The 21,295-nt window shown below is 39.6% G+C and overlaps 1 protein-coding gene across 1 annotated transcript in view; it reads right to left on the bottom strand.

Moving 5' to 3' along the window:
- evc2 (Ellis van Creveld syndrome 2) overlaps positions 1-21,295 on the bottom strand; it is an 80,612-nt gene that overhangs the window by 46,862 nt on the left and 12,455 nt on the right. The window contains exons 5-11 of the mRNA XM_031895335.1: positions 19,236-19,431; positions 17,444-17,553; positions 16,039-16,101; positions 12,261-12,383; positions 11,648-11,799; positions 6,950-7,274; positions 3,680-3,919 (exon numbers count right to left, since the gene is read on the bottom strand). Coding sequence (XP_031751195.1) covers positions 3,680-3,919; positions 6,950-7,274; positions 11,648-11,799; positions 12,261-12,383; positions 16,039-16,101; positions 17,444-17,553; positions 19,236-19,431 — 1,209 coding nt within the window. The remainder of the gene's footprint in view (positions 1-3,679; positions 3,920-6,949; positions 7,275-11,647; positions 11,800-12,260; positions 12,384-16,038; positions 16,102-17,443; positions 17,554-19,235; positions 19,432-21,295) is intronic.

The following is a 21,295-nucleotide window of genomic DNA, read 5'->3' as shown; positions in this document are numbered from 1 at the left end:
TAAATCCTTATTATAAGCAGTTAGTGTGTATTTCTCTAGATAAACTGAGAGTGGGTTATACTGCGAACGAAGTATGACTTCTTTATAAACAGATAGACAGACAGACAGAGGATAGAAAGATGGTAGATAGATGGTAGATAAGCAGATGATGATAGAAGATTAGATAGATGATATATCGATAGATTAGATCAAATTCATGTATAACTGCTTTTCTGAGCACTTTTGTCATTTTTTTTCCTCTAGTTTTCAGGATATTTTCACTTTTTCTCACAAATATACTGAATGTAAAACCACAGTGCCACCTGCTGGTTATTTTGGATTACAGGCAAAAGGTGCAAATTTGTTTTATGGGTAAATACCAATAATAAGAAACAAAACTCTCAGTTTATCATTTGTGTGTATTTATTGAATGCTTGTTTATCACATATAGGTGCTCCCCATTATGCCTGAAAGTACCTGAACATCTTATAAGCCAGCTAGGCTGTATGAGACAGCTCTCACTGATAGCACTTATAGGGTTAATTCAATAGTTCTTTAGATCTCTGCGTGCCAGCAGCAATCCCCTAATCTATCTTCCTTGCAGGTTTACATGTACTCTGAGTGTAACATCGCTTTTTTTCTTCTGGATCCGAGTCAGATCCAGCTCATCCCCCATGCATAGGTTTGCAACTGTCCCAGTGCCTCTGGACATTCCCATAATTCTGTACATGTCTGTATAGGAAGAGCACCCATACTGTGAGGGGAGAGCCCATATGTAATTGTCATGCATAAGATAAATACACAGTGATACTAAAGTGATTTACATTCTGTTTGTAATTTATAAAAGAGGCCCCACATCTTCTGAGTTTCAGAAATCAAAGAGTGATAATGAATAATACCTTGTAATGCCAAGTCTGTGAATAGATGTTGACCCCCTCCTCACGTGAATCTGTTTGCCCTTGCAGCTGCTGCCTGGCATTGCTTGCTACAGCCAAGTTTATTATCTACAAGGACTCCAAGGTCCTTCTCCATTATGGATTTGCCTAGTGCAGTCCCATTAAGGGTATAAGTGGCTGCATATTTTTACATCCCAGGTGCATGACCTTACATTTATCCACATTAAATCTCATCTGCCACTTAGCTGCCCAGATTGCCAGTTGGTCAAGATCCTGCTGCAAGGATGCCACATCCTATTTACGGGGCTGCAGAGTTTTGTGCCATCTGCAAACACTGATCCATTACTTATATTACCCTCCCCCAAGTCACTAATGAACAGTGAACCCAATACAAAACCTTGTGGGACCCAATTAAGAACCTTACCCTGTTAACCATTAACAACCACCCTTTGTACCCCATCCTGTAGCCAGTTTCCTATCCATGTACAAACATCTTCATGAAAACCAAAAGCCCTTAGTTTAGGAACCAATCATTTAAGAGGCACAGTATCAAACACTTTGGCAAAATCCAAACAGATTCCATCTACTGCACCCCCACTGTCCAACATCTTACTGACACCATCACAGAAAGCAATCACGTTTGTCTGACAGCACTTGTAGTTCATAAAGCCATGCTGATTACTGCTCAGAATGCCATTCTACAGAACATAATTTTGAATGTGATGCCTTAGAGGAGAAGAAAACTAATTAAGCTTTATCAGAAAGGTCAATGTAAATACAGCCATAAGCACTTACAGAAATGCACTGAGTCCTCGATCAAAAGAAACACAGGATTTATTTCCTTCTTTTGTGTACACATGTTCTTCAGTGTCAGACTTTCTCTCTCAGAAATATTTTTCAGGGCATGAGTCTGCTCAGTTTGATCCTCTGTCCCTCTCCCATTCTCTTCTCCTGCTCCCCCCTCCGAAGTCTGTGTAATCTGAGCTACCAGCAGCTAGAGCTGCAACATGAAGCTACTGAGACCAAGCTAAAATTGCAGCTGCTATCTTAAGCAAAAAGAGGGGGGATCTAGGGCAGTTTACTCAGGTATGGTAAAGCTTCCTTCAGAATAAATATAGTGTTCTAGGTGGCACTAATGTGGCGAATCTATTGGCAGTAAAATGTCAAAATGGCTTTCCTTCTGCTTTAACAAGCCTTCAAATAACTTGCCCACCATGGATGTCAAGCTTACTGGCCTACTAGTCCACCTTATGTGTCCTTAGTTGACAACCTGGACTTCGCTTCTCCAACATAAACTGGGTGAATCAGGAAATATTTTGGCCAATATATCAGGTGACATACCATCTATATATAAATGTTTTGATAGCTCTGAAATGTTGAAGATATTTTGTATAAGTCAGAAATCAATGCTGAAAACCATTGTTGGAATGTAAATGTTCTTTAAAGGTTCCTCAGACATAGAAGTTACGTTACACAGAAGTTAAGTCACTTATCCTAACTGAAAAATATAGGTCTTTAAAAAAGAAATCTTAATATTCCTTTGTATGTTTTAGCATTTCACTGATGCAAACCCAAAAAGTAGGTACAGATTGGCTTCTAGAGTGCATGCTCCTGGCCAGCAATCACTGCCGGGGAGCCCAAAACCACAAGTGATGCAGCCGAAAATGGTGGGCACCAAACCTGCTCTACATATACACACTTTTTTTGAAAAATACTACCACTGCGGTTGAGGAGAGGGGCAGTGGTGCCTCTCCATTTGTGCTAAAATTCAGACTCCTACTCTGGGGATTTCTCTTTTTTGTGTTGGCTATTTGAGTACCTTTTTTTACTGTAGAAAATCAGAAGGTGAAAAAAGCCAAGAGTTATCAAAACAGCCGACACTGAATTCCAACATATTGGATGCACTTTTCATGCGAAAGAAGCTCCAAGCACTCCGAACTCCAAAAGGCTTAAAATGATGTCTTTATTAATCCATTAAAGAACAAATGCCTAACGCGTTTCGTGCGCTTGCGTACTTAATCATAAGCCTATGATTAAGTGCGCAAGCGCACGAAACGCGTTAGGCATTGACTTCACGGGCTTTGCTTTCTTCTCAACATTGTGCTAGGTTCAGGGTTTATACACCCGGACCTTAGGATTAACTTGGTACGAATTAATAACCTATAATTAAAGCCTTTTATATGTACCTAGACACTTTATTCATTTATCTTTGTAATCGGTTTTAATCAGGATACTTGTTATCCTGATTTGGGGGTTTAGTTTTGTATCATGCACTTGCAGCCATAAATATATTAAATGCCCTGCATTCTGGAAGGCTTGCCATTCAACATGTCAAGATGAGTTCCTAACAAAAATGACAAATCTTATTATTTACAATAGCATCAAAGGGCATAGGTTCCTATTTACTATACTAGTTAACAGTAGAAAGGCATTTCAAGAATAACATATTCAATACCTTCTGGTATAAGGAAAACAAAACTGACTCGAAGCTCACTCAATTTGCTCTTACACAGGAGAGATAAAGAGCATCTAAGAAACGGAGTATGTATAATAGGTCATTAAATGCATGTATACCTCATGAAAAATGTACAAAGGGGCAAAGGCACTGCCCTAATACCAAATCCATAGGGGTTTTTAATAAAATATGTTTCACGCATGTTTTTTTATTGATATTTCATGCTTTGTTAGTTAACCCTCTAGTCTTACAATAGTTTTATTGCTGCAAACAACACATTCATGTTGTGAATTCCAGTCTGACATTAAGTAAGGTGGAACAGACATCAGCAACTATATAACTACATTACCTGGATTTTGAAATGATTTTCTATCACAGCTGTTCCAGCATCCGCTGTTATGTTTCCCTTGGCCACGGAGTCATGAAGTTGTTCAGAGAAGATGCCGAGAAGCTCAGTCCTATGACAGACACTCAGTTCCCTGCGGGCCTTGGCAAAATCCTCCTCTTGCTTATACATGAGCAACTTCATCATTTCAGCCCTCTCCATGTCATGGAGCTTGTCCAGGAGAAGCCTGTATTCTGTGAGTGACTATGCAAGGAAAGGAACTGCTGTCAGTTATTGTTGGGTAAAACAGGGCAGTGCTGGGGGTATCATTCCATGAATCAGACAGAACAGATTCCCAGTAATGAATGTTACACACAAACCATCAATAAAGGACACTGTTATTGGGCACCTTCAGCTGGTGCTTTTCAACCTCTGCATTTGGCACAAGTATCAAAATTATACAGGTATGAGATCTGTTATCCAGAAAGTTCCAAACTAAGTAAAGGCCATCTCCCATAGACTCTGATGTACGTAAATTGTTAGTGCCATGATCCCATTCCTTGCATGTTCCAGGCATCCCCCGCACTGCCCTGGGTGCGCATATGCAAAGTATAAAACTTTTTTGCCAATTTCTGTTCTGCGCATGAGCCCAGTTTCAATAACCGCAGGGGATGCCTGGGACACAGAAGAAAAATGGCAGAACCCACAAGCACAGAACCCTAGGCTGGTACATATTTTGAAGAAGTTTGCAGTTTGGAGCAGAAGATATGTGACTAGAGTTATTGCAGGTACCTAACTAATCAGCAACCCAAGTGATTCTACCTTTCTTTTAACTTTAAATCTAATCAATTCCAGCAAGCTTAATACTTGTCCAGTAAATACAATTATGATGTGCTAATAGCTAGCTATTAACAATAGCTACACCAGTAATATACAGGTTATATTGATTTCTGACCAATTAGCCAGCAGGCCCAATATTATGATTACTATATTCAATTATAGTCCTGTCCTGTTCTAGATCAGTCAATGACACCATTAACAAATGGATGAAGGTTGTTAGTTGGTCTGGTTTTGATTTTAGATGCTTTAAAGCCGGCCATACATGCACCAATATTATCGTATGAAATCTCATATTGTATGATATTCGGTGTGTGCATGGCAGCTCAGCAAGACGTTCCATATCATAAAGGCTGCGGATATTGTGCGTCTCGACGGTCGGCGCCTGTCCAAAATCTATGTTTAGGGCTGAATCGGCAGGTGGAGGTAGAATTCCTATCGTTTCTACCTCCATTTCTGACAATTCAGCCCTGAACGTCAGTGGGGGAAACAAACAATCTTTCCTGCCACCAATGGTCGCAGGAAAGATCGTAATTGCTATGTGTGTGGCCAACTTAAGTTTATTAAGACAAAAACTCTGTTTGGAGGACCACACAGACAAATGGGCCGACTGACCCACGGGACCAGCTTTTACTCAATATCACAAGCAGAATCATGGCTGTAAATTAGATGAATTCAGTCATATTGAGTGTCATTTTACAAGAACAACTCATATTTCTTTAATTCTGCCAGGATTCCTTTCTGCCCGCTGTCAGCCATTTTGACATCATTGGAACTAATCCATTCATTACATGTTGATCTTTTTTTCATTATTGAGTTATACGATATTGCTGGAGACCTTTACATTTTTAAAAGCCTCAAGGGCCTGTTAGTCATTTATTTTTCTTGTAAACTGACAATAAAAAAAATCACTCTCATTGCAGCGGTTTATTGCTGCGAGAAAAACCCTTGTGACTACAACATCCACCGCGTCAGGAAAACTCTCCTGTTACTGAAAATTGGAGGTCTGTTTTCTTCTTGCGGTCATTTCTGTAAATGGCAAAGCCTGAATACCTACTGAATATTTATGGGAATTGTATAAAGCTGAAATACTTATCTCTTTGGCTGAATTTCAAAGCCTGGTAAGAACTTTCTTCCAAACAAGAAAATGTATTAGATAAAAATATAAGTTTGTGGACCTCCTGTATCGTACAAGGAAAAGTCTTATTGAAGAACCATTCAAATACATTCTAAGGTATCACTTGGTACGAAAATCCAGTGAAAGAATCTCTAATGAATTTGGCTGCTTGAGCTGATGTTATTCAGCTAGTTGGTTTCAAAGAGGTAATATGGACAGCCGTCCTACCCAAGGGCATTTAATCATTTACTTAAACCTCTCTCGCAGCCAAGTATTTAGAAAGAGACAAACAGAAACATCCATTCTTTAAAAAAATGCCCAGTCCACCTTAAAACAATCAACATACATCAACCCACATAGTAGAATGTCTGCCAACAAAACCAAATTACCAAGCAGTAAAGCAGACACCACCTTAGGAAGATGGAGGTATTCTTAAGGTGAAGCTGGCTGGTCCTGAGCTGATGGATCTTGCTTGAAGCATTAGGTTTGTTGTGCTGGGCAAACCTAGAGATTAGAAGCTATACAGACTAAGCTACTAATATATAGAAATACCTGATAACTCATGAAAACATTAGGTCCTTTCCACAGAATACATTAGGTCACTGAGGTATGCTTAGGGTGAAGCTGTCAGGTCATGTTCATGAGCTGATGGACCATGCTTGAGGGAATAGGTTTGTTGTGTTGGGTATATTTGGAGATTGAGGGGTATGTTTACTACGAATGGAGATAAATATCACCAGTGATGTTGCCTGTAGCAACCAATTAGGTCTTTGGTGACTGTCCAATTGCCGATTGGTTGTTATGGGAAACATCACTGGAGATATTTATCTCCAATCTTAGTAAACACGAGAGCTATACAGAGTGAGCTACTAAATGTATAGAAATACCGGATAACCATGGAAAGATTATGTAATATCTGATTAATACACTAGCTCCAATGATGTCAAAATGACTGACAAAAAGCAGAGATGGATCCTGGACGTACCCTGAAGGATAGTCAGGGAAAAACTTTAAAATAATGCCCATATGCTCTCTTAATTCCTCCTGGAAGCCAAGCTGGGATGTGAATTTGGGGTGAAAATGGCACCCACTAACGCATTTTCTGATGATTTACATTAAAGCAAATGACAGACTGAAAGGTTTTGGGCATTTCTTCCCTGGCTGAAAAATGCAAGCTGAGAATGTGTTATGGGTTCCATGAGCCTTATTGGCTGAGTAGCTGATATAACAGTATTTATATATCTGTAACTATGCTATAAGTTAAGAGAAGTCCTCATGCTGGACCTCAAAATGGGTGATTGAACTAAGACACTAAACGTGACAATGTTCCCATACGATACCTTTTCCCCAGCATGCCTAAATTTTTCTTCAGCCTCTTCATAAACCGCCTTCTGTTTGCGCTCTTGCATGTCCACCTGTTTCCTGGTGTCCAAATGACATTCCGCCGTCAAAGCCACGATTTTCCTCTGATGTTCCTCTTGGATTTGCTTTTCCAAGTTGATCCATTGTTCACTCATGGCGGCAGTCAACCTCTTCACCTCATAATGCGGCAGATGTACAGTAGCTGCCATGTTTTTGAGTGATATACCAATAATGTCCTTGCAAACATGTATCCTGCATGCTTCTAAATAAGCGTCGGCGTGTGTCAGATTCACTATCTCTGAGCTGAGGAACAAGCAAAGGGAGAGAAATATCACATGGAGGTCAGGATTTCCAATTCAAATTGTATGGTAGACAAAAAGAAATTACACTTTTTAATGTGTATTTTGTATTGCGTAAGGGGGTGGAGGAAAATGCATACATTATATAACACAGAACTATGTTGTACTGCGGAATTACACAAAGGCTTACTATCAACAGCGGAGCAATGTAGTATACCATGTAATCCTGGCTTGGAATTCAATAAGGTGGTACAGTTTAGGAGAAGAGTAGTAGTAATTTTCCCTCTGTTACTGACTGTAATTACAGACACTGCTCTATCGTGAAGGTCTGTCCCATTATACACCTTCCAAAGTCCTCATTTTCTTAATTTTGTTTAATAATCTCAAAAGTAGGCATGTTGATCTGGCCTAATGTAGGAAATGTTGTGATGGAAAGAACCGTAGAGGGATATGTAATAAAAGGCACTAAGTTTGCCCAGAAGCAGTTATCCATAGCAACCAATCAGCAAGCAGCATTTACGGGTCACCTGTTTAAAAGAAAACATCTTATTGGTCGCTATGGGTTACTGCTCCTGTGCAAACTTAGTGCCTGTTATTACCTTTGAGGGACAGATAGCAATGGCAGATAATGTCATGAATACACCATCTCAGGCACAAGTGACACTGGGTGTGATTTATGGGGTTGGACACCAAAGCTCTCAGCCTCTTGCTCACCTTAAGCACTGGTTATAAACTAATACAATCATATACTTTGTGCGACTTCAGATTGCTGAAGCGATGCAAAGGGATTTCCACAGGTGACTCCTATTGTTAGCAGAATCTCTCGCGGGCAACTGAACTGCTCGTGGGTTCAGTATATTCTAGCAAATTGCATTCATTAGATATACCTGTGCTAGGCCGCCTCAGGGCTGCACTAGGGGCCATAACGCCCCTGGGAAAATGCCTTAAAAGTATGTGGAAGCCTCACTGTCTTTGGCACTTTCCCAAACCAAGGGTATTAGCATATATTTGGTCCTCAACTTTTTAAGAAATTTCTGCCTCTAGATGTTGAAACATTGTTGGTGAAATTTGGTTTCAGTCATATGTAAGAGGTTGGACAGCATCGTTTGGGATCAGGCATTGGTATTCGTATTCATCCCACAGGTGTTCAGTTGTGATTAGGTCTGGGCTCTGTGCAGGCCAATCATGATCTTCCATTCCCCTGTGTCTCTGTGGCTCTTACATTGGATGCTGAGTTTTTATTCTGCCCAAATGAAAAGAGCCACAAAGTAGGGTTCGTGGAAGTGGCAAGAATGTTTTTGTATGAGGTAGTGCAGTGTTCCCCAACCAGTGGCTCATGAGTAACATGTTGCTCCCCAACCCTTTGAATGTTGCTCCCCGTGGCCTCAAAGCAGGGGCTTATTGTTGAATTCCTGGTAAGGAGGCAAGTTTTGGTTGCATAAAAACCAAGTATAATGCCAAACAGAGCCTCCTGTTGGTTGCCAGTCCACATAGAGGCTATTAAGTAACCAATTATAGTTCTTATTGGCACCCCAGGAAGATTTTTTCATGCTTGTGTTGCTCCCCAACACTTTTTCCATTTAAATGTGGCTCATGGGTATAAAAGGTTGGGGATCCCTGATGTAGTGGCACAGGTTTTGCCAAGAACCAGTGTCTTAAATAGCCAGTTCCAATAATAAGAAGGGCCGTTGGCTTACCTTTTGTCCATGCAGTGGCTACAACTACTTAAAAACCAGCAGAAAATACCGCAGCATTTTATTTAAGACAGTTAATAACCAAATTAAAAAAAGATACTTCTTGGGGACAGACTCTGATACAATATAATTAAGCAAACATGCAAAAATGTTCTTAATTGTATTTAAAGCTAAGATTTGTAGAAAACCATTTAAAACCATAAATTGAATTTAGTTCAAGCAATGCCGTGTTGTTATGACCCTTAGTTAATGTGATGTAAAACAGTTTCCCAGTGGGGAAGAAGAGATCTGCATTAGTCACATTAATTGAACTAAATCCTTTCAACCAAAGCAATCTGCTTGACTGAATACTGTCAGGGCCCTGGGTATTGCTTATCAGCCAACAACTGGGGCATTTAAGTCAAAAGCTAATTTAAAGAGTTGATTAAAATAAAAACAAAAAAAGTGTGTTTTTATTGAAATTATTCTTATATTAGAGTCTAATTTTTTACATTATGATAACGGAACTCTTAAAGGGTCACTATACACAGTTTTTCTGCAGAACAGAGCTCAATAAAGGGGAATGCCAATGCTGGTTATATATATATATATATATATATATATATATATATATATAGTTTTACGGTACCCCTCATTAAAGGTAGTAAACAAATGTAGTGTGTTGTGTCTGCTATTGCTAATAGTGAATTCCATTTATGGCTATTTATGACTGGCCATGCCCCTAGAGATATTCCTCTCCTGACCGGGCCATACTTCATTATCATTATTAGTTATAAAGAATCTTATGGCCAGCCTGAGAGGCATAAATTGGCTTTATTGTTTATAGATATTAGAGAAGCAGCATAAATTCAATTCATTATCAGTGCAAAATATATAAGATGTCAAATGTAGCGATCTGGCTATAAATCAAAACTGGTTTGATTCCCTGTGGCAAATTCTTTGTACCCCTGAACAAGTCTCTTAATCTCCCGGCATATACAGTGCACCTATAATGGCTGCCTTGATTACTGTAAAGCTCTTTGAGTCCTATGCGAGAAAAGCACTATATTAAAGACTCCCCTTCATCCCTTTTTTATTGAACTACATCTTATAGCACAGGCTCTTGGTGGGATTCTGGAAGCTGAAGTCCAGAAGCATCTAAAATGTCCAAGGATGGTCAACACATTGGTGGATAGGTCCTGCTGCAGTGACATCCCCAGCCACCTGGTTGTTCCACCACTTCCCCCAACTAATCATAAGCTCCATCTCATTACATAGAAATCTGGGTACAAGGCATATCATACAATGTAGTTGATTTTGTATTGTAGATACATTTTTGCCTTATTGGGAAGAACCCTTAAACCAGGGCTGCTACATAACTCATATGTACAAACTACTGTACAGAGAAACCCCATGAACCCTACAGGCTCTATATGCCTACTCTTCTACCCAATTGCAAGCAACAAACTCTCCCTATATATATATTTATATGTCCTGCACGCTACTGCACATTACCAACATGTTGCAGGGGGGGGGGGGGGGGAACTATTTTGTTACTCTAGACCAAATATCACGATTGGATATAAAGAGCACACACTGCACTGACCTCCATTTAACTACTGCCTTCAAATAAATCAATGCTGAAAGTGGACAATGTATATTGCATAGAAAACCAATAATTCAAATCCATATATTGAGCCTGTATACACCTCTACATGCCAAACAGATTACGTTTTTCTATTCCAGTAATGCCTATTGGCTGTATATCTACACAAGGGTTCTATCATGGTGGCTCTTAAATCATGTCTTTAAATAGCCCTACCAGCCCCATAATATAAATATAGTCTCTACTAGACAACAGATGAGTCAGACAGGTCATTCCCAGGTTCAATAAAACTAATTAAGTCCCCTGTGATAGAGTAGGCTTTCAGTGACTCCTGGGGGCCTGACCTGACAATATCCTACAATGCCTATATATCAGCATGTTATTCTTCCACAAGGTCCATGGACAGAGGCATTTTCCCTTACTTGAAGTAAAAGTACCATATAAGTGTCAAGGTCCCTAATCCTTACAATTTATTGCAATGAAAAAAAAAAATCAAGGGAAACCGTCAAGCAACCTCAACTTGTCATTATACCGATCACAGCAGTCTGTTATTTATTCTATATAGCATTTAATTCAGAAGGACACCCTTAATGAATAAAAACCCAAACCCACAGAAAGACATAAGCAGATATCAAAGTGCCTGTAGGTTTTGGTTCTCGACGTGACTCAAAATACTTTTACCATAAATATAGTTTTGTTTCCCTTTATTCTAGAGGTGTATATTATGCTGCTAGTAGATGGTACTCTCCCCCAGTCTATGCATATATTCAAAACGAAGATTAAACACCATTCTTCCTATTATCCCAGGGGGTTTGTTGGTTGCCGGCCGGCCCAAGATTAAGAATGCCAAATAAAATGCTTTTTGCATATTTGAGAAAATGTAAACTGAAGAGGAAGCCTGATGGGAATTCTTGGTCTCTCGCAGCCCATCTCTGAATACTAAGTTACTGGCTCTACTGTTTACAAGATGAGCTGCAGCCCCCTATTGATAAATGTCTGAATGAACAAAAAAACAACACTGCGAGCCCTGATTATATTAATGGAACCTGTACCCTCAGCTGTAATCCAAGGAAGCTTGGCGATACCCTCAATACTCACTCGTCCAACGCTTGAAGCATGTTCTCTGGTTCTTCAAAGGCCAATATGTCAATCATCTTGTCAGGCATATTGAAATCTTCATTCACGTTGTCAGGTGAATTGCTCTGTGATTTTCCCAATTTCGGCTCACAATTAGTTCCATGCAGGTTTCCCTGGGAAGGTTTAGAATACAATTTAATCTTTGTTAATGTTAATGTTGGCCTGGCACACAGCTAGATATTTCGGCTTGAAGGCAGAAGTATATCAAGATCACAAAAGTTGGGGGTGCTTGTTAACTTTTGGGGGGTGATTTATAAACATTCGAGTTTGATTTATTTGCACGATTCGAGTACTTTTGCAGTTAAAAAACTCAATCTGGAATTATGTGAAGGCAAAAATCCACCATCTAAAAGCTTTCGAGTTTCTATAGACGTCAATGGGAGTTGCTCTAGGCAAAGTCAAGACCTTTTTTTCAAGCAACTTTTGAACTGATCTTTATTTATTGTGTATAGTTTTTAATTATTTAAATAGGGGTCACTGACTCCAGCAGTAAGAAAACTCTTGCTACAATTTTATTGCTATTGTTACTTGTTATCACAATAATAAATGAATAAATGTAGCAGGATCTACTTACCAAACATCTGCAATTCAACCGTTTTGTGTAACGAAGTACCAAAAGCACCGCGCAGGTCAGCAGGAAAGACACAAGGAAGCCAATGACAAAGCCCAAGGCGTGTAGGCCGTGATTTGGTAGCACCTGGAGGAATGGATAACACAAAGCTCAAAATCACATCACCACATCCAGTAATAATAGGAACAGCGCTAACAGTCTGTTCATTGTCTGAAGAGAGAGATGCCATAAAGCAATGCCAGGACGTAACTCTTGGCTTATGGCAATTGAGCTGAAAACAAGAGAAGGTAAATACATTACTCCAAGTCTAAACTGAAACTGTGAAACCTGTTTGGGGCTGTGTGGGCCTCTGTCTAGTTGAAATGTCAGGGCCTATTTTGAATCACAACCACGTTGACTGGGCTTCCCTCTAATACACAACTTTCAGTGAGATATATCTAAGCATTTAAGATGTTATTTATGCCCTGTGTGTATTATTGTATTTACTTTAAAATTAATGTTTATCATGGGGCCACTGTTTCTCATACAGCAAACTCACTTATGGGGCTTTCTTGCAATTATGGCGAATGTTGAGAGGATTCTGCTTCTCATATATGACTGATAACATTTTATAACAGTATGGCGACTTCAAAACATAACAATTTTTGCAAAATAAACAAAACAAAAACACAACTGTATTCAAACATGTAATACAGGTATGGGATCCCTTATCCGGAAACCCGATATCCAGAAAGCTCCAAATTACGGAAAGGTCATCTCCCATAGACTCCATTATAAGCAAATAATCTAATTTTAAAAAATGATTTCCTTTTTCTCTGTAATTATAAAACAGTACCTGTACTTGATCCCAACTAAGATATAATTACCCCTTATTGGGGGCAGAACAGCCCTATTGGGTTTATTTAATGGTTAAATGATTCCCTTTTCTCTGTAATAATAAAACAGTACCTGTACTTGATCCCAACTAAAATATAATTACCCCTTATTGGGGGCAGAACAGCCCTATTGGGTTTATTTAATGGTTAAATGATTCCCTTTTCTCTGTAATAATAAAACAGTACCTGTACTTGATCCCAACTAAGATATAATTACCCCTTATTGGGGGCAGAACAGCCCTATTGGGTTTATTTAATGGTTAAATGATTCCCTTTTCTCTGTAATAATAAAACAGTACCTGTACTTGATCCCAACTAAGATATAATTACCCCTTATTGGGGGCAGAACAGCCCTATCGGGTTTATTTAATGGTTAAATGATTCCCTTTTCTCTGTAATAATAAAACAGTACCTGTACTTGATCCCAACTAAGATATAATTACCCCTTATTGGGGGCAGAACAGCCCTATTGGGTTTATTTAATGGTTAAATGATTCCCTTTTCTCTGTAATAATAAAACAGTACCTGTACTTGATCCCAACTAAGATATAATTACCCCTTATTGGGGCAGAACAGCCCTATTGGGTTTATTTAATGGTTAAATGATTCCCTTTTCTCTGTAATAATAAAACAGTACCTGTACTTGATCCCAACTAAGATATAATGAATCCTTATTGGTGGCAATACAAGCCTATTGGGTTTATTCAATATTTAAATGATTTTTTAGTAGACTTAAGTTATGGAGATTCAAATTACAGAAAGACCCCTTATCCGGAATACCCCGTGTCCCGAGCATTCTGGATAACAGGTCCCATACCTGTATCAGTAAATGATGAGTTGGGAAAAGGGTGGAGTGTTGACTACAATTAATATGAGAGGACTTGATAAGAAAGAAGTTCAACAATCCCTAGTATTCACAGTAATATTGTAAGAAGATTGTAAGAGGATTTTTTTGAGGTGGGTTTATTCATTTGAACTTATTAAAGGGGTTGATCAACTTTTAAATTAACTTTCATTATATCAGCAGCTATCTAGTTTCCAGGGTTTTGTTTATCTTAGCAACCTGGCAGTGGTTTAAATGAGAGACTAGAATATGAATAGCAGAGGAACTGAATAGAAAGCTATGGTTTGTGTAAGCTCACAAAAAAATAGTTTGTGGCTGTCTATGACATAATAAAAGTTAACATAAAGGTGAACCGCCCCTTTAATAAGGCATTCAGGGAGAGTATACCTTTTAAAATACGGTGTAGACAGTTAATGGGAATTGCAGTCAGGCTTAATTTTCTATGTTTTTGTTTTTATTCATTTAAATTATTTTGTTCCGCAGGCAGCTTTTCATTTAAACTGTTATTTAGTTGTGGGTTAATTACCCTGCCAACTAGAAAGCAGTTCTGAAATCAAAATGCCATATACTGTATATACTTCAGTATAAGCCTAGTTTTTCAGCACCCAAAATGTGCTGAAAAAGTCACCCTCGGCTTATACTCGAGTCGGGTGCCATGGGTCCCTCTAGACTAGCACCCTCTGTCCTTTGTGTGCAAATTAGGCCACCTGCAACCAGACCCTCCAGTGCCCTGGCCTAGGCTCCCACTAGCAATACTTATTTCCCCTTACATCTCCTCCGGGACTGGGTCTGCTGCCAGTTTGCCAATGTGCAGTGAGCGTGGGGTAGTACTCATATTGTTTTTGTTGACCCTCTTCTCCGCTTACAGAGCTAGTTTACTGTTTTTCTTTGAAATAAATATTGAAAAACATATACCCCACTGATGCCTCAATTAATGTAATTTCATTGGTATTTATTTTGATTATTAAAACTTAGCAGTCGCAGCCCACCCTAGGCTTATACTCGAGTCAATAAGTTTTTCCAGTTTTCTTAGGTAAAATTAGGTACCTCGGCTTATATTCGGATCGGCTTATACTAGAGTATATACGGTAAATAGTAGAAAACCTTTAAACAGAGGCTGGAACTAGGGGAAGGCAGAGGAGACGCTAGCCTAGGGTGCAACGATGGGGGGCACTAAGCAGGTACTTTTGCCTACCCCTACTGGGCTCTCTTGTCCCCGCTGCCGCCACGGAAGAGGGGCTAGGAGGCTTGCCGGGTTACATAGGGAGTCCAGCCAGCTTGGCCGGCCTCTGAATAGCATATAAATATGTGATCATAAATATGCCTAGCAATAAAACAAACAAACAGAAATAAAATTCTCTCTGTCAGTCTGTTTAGTGGTTGCCAGGGTCAGTGACCCCAGAAATCCAGTCAGCTTCTCCTGCTGCAAAGCTGGAAGGAGCCAGCAATGCAAAAACCACACAAAACCAAACATGTACATCATTAAAATAAAAATGGAAAAAAGATATACTCTGAATTAATGCAATTCATCTATGTCTTAATTTTCTGCTTTCTCTTAATGTCACATCAAATAGTAAACAAAAACGTTGCTCAGTAAACAGCTTCAAAGGCCGAGGACGCGTCCCTATCGAGCGCCGCAGGGTGAGCCGGAAGCTACCTGATGTCTGCCTGCAAGGCTGCTTTGAACAGATACGCTAATAAATCTTTTATATCAAATATGAGCTCTGCACGTGGGCACTGGTAACTACACCTGCTAATGGCATAATTAAAACTCAACCCTTTTAGACTGGAGTATTTGCAAATAAAAACAGGGAAAAAAAGTTTAATTACAACAAATATATGATCAAAATAATGATTTTTGCCATGGATGTCTGGGTTCTTGTTGGGTAAAAACAAACATGGCACCTCTCTGAAGATCACCCTCTGAACCAATAAGAACAAATCACTGCCGCTAACAGTAAAGGACTTATTCTTGTGCTCAGCTTCAGCAGTCATAAATCACTGCAGTGCCACAAAGCACCAAACCATCAAACAGGAAATGATAATGTTTTATGATCTTTACCTTTATATTTTCCTTGGCTGTGACTGTAAAGGCCGCCATTAATCTTAAGGAGGTTCCTGCGACCTGTAGAAAGAATGGGTCACAAAGTAAAATGCGCAGTCTGGAAAGCCCAAAATATACAGTACCTATCACTGTAATCTGTTCCTTCAAAAATTATGAGCCAATACCATTTTTATTTGCTGAAATCCAGCTGCAAATCAGTTCTTCTCTTTCTGAATCCCCTGGAAGGGGAGGAGGGACTAAAACACCGATATTACAAATTGTAACACCTTCTCCACAGCTTACAGACAGCATGCAGGAACTACATAACCCACAATGCATTGCACTGTGCTGTTCCTTTCCTTATTGATATCACATGTGCAGGGAATTGTGGGATTGGGAGGATGCAGGCTGAAGGCAGGCTGGGGACAGGTGACTACTGTTACATTTTTTTTTTTGAGTTTCAAAGTAGTCAGCCAAATCAGCAGGGAACAGGGGGCGGGGCTTAGGGAACTGTTCCAAACCATATTATTACATTAAATGTAAAAGGCTGCATATTTTTTATTGATGTATATTGCAAAGCTGTTTACTTTTCAAAAAGCCAAAATTGTGTTTGGGTGAAGTTCCCCTTTAAAGCACAAGCGGTAACTTATTATGTGGGCACATGTTACTGTGCTCTGCCTATGATTAAGTACATTAGTGTACGAAACGCGTTAGGCGTTTTTGTTTTTAATGGATAAATAAAGATCGAGTTTTAAAAGAATATCCTGCTGTCTGGTGTGCTTGGCGTTGCCCTTTCAATTTTGGAGTTTACCTTGGCTACGGGTTCGGGGCTTCGAGCACCTGGACCACAACTGGACTACGGTGAGCTGTTACCGCACTTTGATGTACTTATAACCTTTTGGATTGAGTGATAGACCCAGGGCATTTACACCCGGGTCTCAGCTTTACATTTGGTACGCTATTGTAGCATTTAATATACACTTAAGTTTTTCATATTTATACTTATTATTTTAGTGCGTTTTCCTCTTAATTGTTTTGAGTCGACACATGTTACTGTGGCCAATTTACTTTGTGTCTAAATTTAGCAAGTTACTAAACCCTGTGCCCTGTATGATAATAAGGTGCAGTACAGGGGGTGCCAGTTGAGCTGCCCAGGGACAGCCTCTCATAAGTGCCATGGCCAGTGAACACTGAAAGGCTGGCACACAATGTTAAATACTGAGCACAATGAGGAAAAATCAAGTAGGCATTAAGCCATCTTTCACCATGATCTGGCTAAAGGGGGCGCTGTTTCATTAGTAAGAGAGCAGAGAACAGTATGGCTGCTTGGATTCACAGTAAGCACAAAATCATAAATATATAAAGTTTATGAGCAGAATAACTGCATAAAAATAAGGCAGCAATGACAGTAAGTAGATCTCACCGCAGAAGAGTTCTGGAATGATAGCTGCGCTGGCAGTGATAGCTGCAATCCGTCGGTGGCGAGGCCGCTGCTCAGTGATGCGTTGTACTTAATAAGCAAATATTCTCCAGCTGTAATAAAGGTTCCGAAATAATCAAGCGGATGAACACATAAGCACTTTGCCACTATTAAGGTTCTATTTAAAGCTTCATTTTGCCCGTCTGCAGTTTGCATACGGCTCCATAGAATGAAACCGTTCAAGCATGCTTTCTGCTTAATTAATCCTTTAATTGGTCTTAAATGTTTGTTTACTGTGCTCACAGGCTCATTATTATGGAGTGCCAGCAATGTTATTTTGGAAATGTTATGTATTTTAATACAACACTGTCATTATTATAGAACTGCATGCCAGAACTAGAAAGTTCTGGGCCCAACAGCAAAACCATTTTAGGGCCCCAAAAACGATAACCTATTTCACATGTATTAAAGCTGCTAATGATTCAGGGCCCCACTGGGTGTGGGATGCACTTGTGCCTGGGCTGGAATGAAACTCCCCAGCAATGTAAGCACCGCACTACTGTTATGATGTTTGTCACAGTCATCTCTGATTTATTTGCTAATTTTCGCTATGCCCTGGAGTGAGCATGAAAGATATACTACATGATAAAAAGTATATAAACACCTGCCTGTCCAACATTTCATTCCCAAACCAAGGCTACTAATATATTAGTAGTTATTTACAACCACAAAATTGGCCTGAGTGGGTTGCCCCATTCATTAAAGGTACAAAATGTGCCCCCTGCATCTCCGCATAGTTCTGCCCATCACTGCTGCTTAGTCTCTGCCTCCTGTTTTAAAGAACACTGGAACATTATTGGTTGAATTTGCTCCATTCGTATGTAAGAGGCTGGAAATTGATATTGAGGATCAGGCTTGGATAGCATTCCAGTTCTAGTTGGGTTACGATCAGGGCTTTGTGCAAGCCAATCAGGTTCTTCTACTCCCATCTTAGCATCATGTATGTACCTCACGTTTTGCATGGGGCCATTATTGTGCTGAAACAAAAAAGAGCCTTCCCCAAACTATTCCCACAAAGTAGGAGGAATGCAACTGTCAAAAATGCCATCATATTTCGTAGCCTTAAGATTTCAAAGGAACTAGGGACCTAGCCAAAACCATGGAAACAGCCCCAGACCATTATTCCTACTCCACCAAACTTTACAGTTGGCATTATGCATTCTGGCAGGTAGTGTTCTCCTGGAATCTGCCAAATCCAGACTTTTCCGTCAGACTGCCAGATGCTGAAATGGAATTTAATCACTAAAGATGATGCGTTTCCACTGCGCCAGATGCCTACAGCAGTGACCTTCACACCACTCCAGCCTGCCCCTGACTTGTTTTAACTATGATCACCCATAGGAATCCACACACTCCCTATGAATAATCCTTATGCTGACATTGCTTCCAGAGCCAGTTTGGAACTCAGCAGTGAGTGTTCCAAGTGTTCCTGGATACATTTGGCCATTTAGGGTATATGTGTCCATGGAATTTTGTTGCTAAAACTTATCCAGATAAAAATAAGCAGAAGCAAAATAACAAGAACTGATGTACAATGCTTCCTATTGTGGTTGATTGGAGATTACACAAGAATGGATGACAGGTATCATTACTGCTTTCAGATAATACCTATACTCGCAGCTATTCTCTCTATAGACCCAACTGACTGGCCTATGGTTAGTGCAATTATACCATCCCCACAGTTGCCTATTATATCAATAAAATGCAACGAAAACCAACGATTACACTTATTTACCTTTTAGTGATTGAATCCTGAAAGTCTGAATTCCATTTACAACTCCAGCGCTGGGATAGCTGCTGTCTGTCACAAGGAGGCCAGTAACATTATCGGAAAGGATAAGCCCGGTCATATTGTTGGGAAAGGACGACACAAGTGTGTTGTCAATCAATAGGCTTATACTGGCCGATTGCTGGTCATCACCATTATTTACCTGGCGAATAAAAAAGAAGAAAGATTAGTTTTCCTAATGTTAATGGCACAGGTAAAGGAAAAGATACCCCCAGACAGATAAAACTATATATAAAGAATCTCACCAAACTGGAATATATATATCAGTAAATATTGCCCTTTTACATCCTTTCCCTTGAGCCGCCATTTAGTGATGGGCTGTGTGCTCCCTCAGAGATCAGCTGACAGGAAATAATGCAGCTCTAACTGTAACAGGAAGTAGTGTGGGAGTAAAAGGCAGAACTCTGCCCATTCATTGGCTGATGGGGCCTAGCATGTATGTGTGCCTTGGCTTGTTTGTGTGCACTGTGAATCCTATGATCCCAGGGGACGGCCCTTAGTTCTTAAAATGGCAATATTCTATTGAGGATTACCAAATGGCACATACTACTAATAAAGTATATTTTTATGAAAATGTTAATTTAGATAAAGCAGAGTTTTAAATATGAGCTTGTTTATCCAATATATTGGATACATTGCTTGGGGGTTTAGTTTTCCTTTAGTATGATGATGTTAAAGTTATGGAAGCAGGCCATTATTACAGACATGCTGGGGGAAAAACCCTGCAGCAGGGTGAGTACGGGGGAAAAAAGAACCAATGGGACCAAAGCCGTGTCACATATGTAAGGGCTATAAATATACCGGAGAAGCAAATGATCCTGCATAACGAGGACTTAATGAGTACAAGGTGTTTAGAGACACAAGGAACCTGACAGGCAAATTAACTATGAAATGTAATCAGTGTAATAACAGTACAGGCTGCAGCGGTATGTGGAAATGTGTTTTAACATTAACAAACAACATTGATACTATGGTGCCGGGCTGCTTTAATAAAAGGGGGTATTTGTTAGGGATGGGGCACAGGCCTTCCAAAATGTGCAGCTGTTTTATTATAGAAAGATGGTGGTTCTGGTTGGCACTTTGTATAGATTTTAGGAGTTGATATAGAAGCAGGCATGGTTTGCTTCCCCTTTAACAATGAGAGTACAATAGATAAAAAGGCGTATTTAAACCGTATAAATATAGCAACTCTAAACCTGTATTGTGACAGATGATAACAATTACATTACCGACTATACTTACAAGAGCCTCTATTTCATTCTTCAATATAATTGCTATATCTACCCCAAGGATTTCCATTTCCCATAATGCCCTTAACTGGCTGGCTTATTGCAAAAGAGCTGAATGAAAAGTAATATTTTCTCCCTGCAGCTATAGAGGTGACCTCTCCCTTGTATCAAATCTTCCAGTAAACCATCTCCATTTCCATCCCCAGCGCTTGCAGTTTTGTATAAATCCCTTAGGTATCGGCCTTGTGTCTGCACAATCAACATTTGCTTTTTTAAATGCCAGGAACCCACAGCCATGGATATGTAAGCTGTAGCTGGTATAGATCCAAGCAGTCTGTAATAGTGTGCAGTCTATAGCTTGCGCCTTTATTACACTGCCTTTTTATTAACTTAATAGGGCTATAAAAATTACATATAAAAACCCAAGAATGGGAAATAAATGTATAATTTAAAGAAACAAGTGCCAAAGGAATCTACAGACACGGAGGAAAGTACCATATGGCACTATTAGTACCCCACGGAGTTAATGGAGGTACAGCAATATACAGTCATATATAAGGGGGATTATACAGAGTAAGGGGGTGGCTGAGCGTGCCAAGGGTATGTCCCAAAAAATCAATTCAATGCCCCGATACCTTGAACTCTCAAACACTGTACAAAGCAGTTTTACATTTCTTGATACTGGCCCGTTTTGCCAACTTTTGGAGCTAATGGGATGATGTCAGAATTTATTTATTTATTTTTTTACATTTACAAAAAGTGGGAAGAAATTCTAAT

The sequence above is a fragment of the Xenopus tropicalis genome, chromosome 1 (genome assembly GCF_000004195.4).
Source record: "Xenopus tropicalis strain Nigerian chromosome 1, UCB_Xtro_10.0, whole genome shotgun sequence".
NCBI lineage: Eukaryota > Metazoa > Chordata > Amphibia > Anura > Pipidae > Xenopus > Xenopus tropicalis.
This window is presented reverse-complemented; position numbering and strand designations above follow the sequence as displayed.